Genomic DNA, 1,808 nt, shown 5'->3' with positions numbered 1-1,808 from the left:
AAGAGTTTGATTTTGAGATCAAGGACAAGAAGGGTAGTGAAAATCAAGTTGCTGATCACTTGTCAAGATTGGAGCTAGAAGACGTGAAGGAGGAGGAGAGCATAAAGGAATTGTTTCCGGATGAACAAATCTTTGAGGTAAGTTCCTTTATTCCATGGTTTGTTGATATTGTGAATTTCTTGTATTGTGGTGCCATGCCTCCAGAATTGAACCGACATCAGAAAAAGAAATTTTTCCATGACGTTAAGTTCTACTTGTGGGATGATCCCTATGTTTTCAAACGTTGTGCCGATCAAGTGATTCGGAGATGTGTGGCGGGGCAAGAGGCAAATGAAATTTTGGAACAATGCCATTCCTCACCCTATGGAGGACATTTTGGAGCCACCCGAACTGCTGTTAAGGTACTACAATCTGGTTTTTATTGTCTACGTTGTTTAAAGATAGTTATACCTTGGTGAAATCATGTGATAAGTGTCAAAGAACGGGAAATATTTCAAGAAGGCATGAATTACCCCTCACAAATATTTTAGAAGTAGAATTATTTGATGTGTGGGGTATTGATTTTATGGGTCCCTTTCCCCTTTATTTTGGGTATACTTATATTTTATTAGCAGTTGATTACGTTTTGAAATGGGTGGAAGTCATTGCCACCTCGACTAATGACGCTCGTGTTGTAGTTAAATTTTTGCAAAAGAATATCTTCACGAGGTTTGGAACTCCACGAGCAATAATCAGTGATGAAGGTACGCATTTCTGCAATAAGATTTTTAATACCTTGCTCACTAAGTATGGTGTCAGGCATAAGGTGGCGTGTGCATACCATCCTCAAACCAATGGCCAGGCGGAGATCTCTAACTGGGAAATCAAGCAAATCTTGGAGAAAACGGTTAAGACAAATCGGAAAGATTGGGCAATCAAGTTAGATGACGCCATTTAGGCTTACCGCACCGCATTCAAAACGCCCATTGGGATGTTTCCTTACAGGCTGGTTTTTGGTAAGTCATGTCATTTACCTTTGGAGTTGGAGCACAAGGCGTTTTGGGCTATCAAGAAGCTAAACATGGACCTCGAAGCATCCGGGGAGTTGCGGAAACTACAGTTGAATGAATTGGATGAATTTCGAAGTGAAGCATATGAGAATGCCAAGCTATACAAAGAGCAAACAAAGAAGTGGCATGATAAAAACATTGTGCATAGGGAATTCGAAACGGGTCAAAAAGTTTTGCTATTTAAATCTAGTTTGAAATTATTTTCAGGGAAGTTGAAATCGCGATGGTCAGGGCCGTTTCTCGTAGAGACTGTTTATCCACATGGTGCCATTGAATTGCGATGTACCGATGGAAGAGTTTTCAAGGTCAATGGGCAGAGAGTCAAGCAGTACTTTGGCAATGAAGTACCACCCGCATCCAGCGTATTGCTTAATGATCCCAACTAAAGAATGGTGCAAGTCGGGCTGTGGACTTTAAACCAAGCGCTTTTTGGGAGGCCACCCAAATTTTTTAGTTTTTGTTTTTGCTTTCTCGTTTTAATTTTGCTTTTTAGTTTTTACTGTTAATTTTGCTGTTTTGGAAGTAATTTGTTTTTTTTATGATTTTTTCAGTATTTTGGATGCCAATCTCGAGCCAAAGGGGCGCCCGCTCCACCTATAGGCGCGCCCGCGCAGTCACATATTCAATCAAATAAACTTTTTTCAAGATTGAGGAGTGCCCGCTCTGATCTTAGGCGCGCCCGCGCCGCTCCTGCAGTGATTTTGTGAATTTTTTCGAGATGAAGGCGTGCCCGCCCCACTTTCAGCGTGCCCACGCCGT

General features: G+C 41.6%; 1 protein-coding gene across 1 annotated transcript; it reads left to right on the top strand.

Annotated features, from left to right (window-relative positions):
* The first annotated feature begins 970 nt into the window (after positions 1-970).
* On the top strand, positions 971-1,435 carry LOC140877730 (uncharacterized). The gene has a single exon (XM_073281297.1). It carries the CDS (start codon positions 971-973, stop codon positions 1,433-1,435), a length of 465 nt encoding a protein of 154 aa, XP_073137398.1.
* The last annotated feature ends 373 nt before the right edge of the window (positions 1,436-1,808 follow it).

Source organism: Henckelia pumila, chromosome 2 (assembly GCF_033568475.1).
Source record: "Henckelia pumila isolate YLH828 chromosome 2, ASM3356847v2, whole genome shotgun sequence".
Classification (NCBI taxonomy): Eukaryota; Viridiplantae; Streptophyta; class Magnoliopsida; order Lamiales; family Gesneriaceae; genus Henckelia; species Henckelia pumila.
This window is presented reverse-complemented; position numbering and strand designations above follow the sequence as displayed.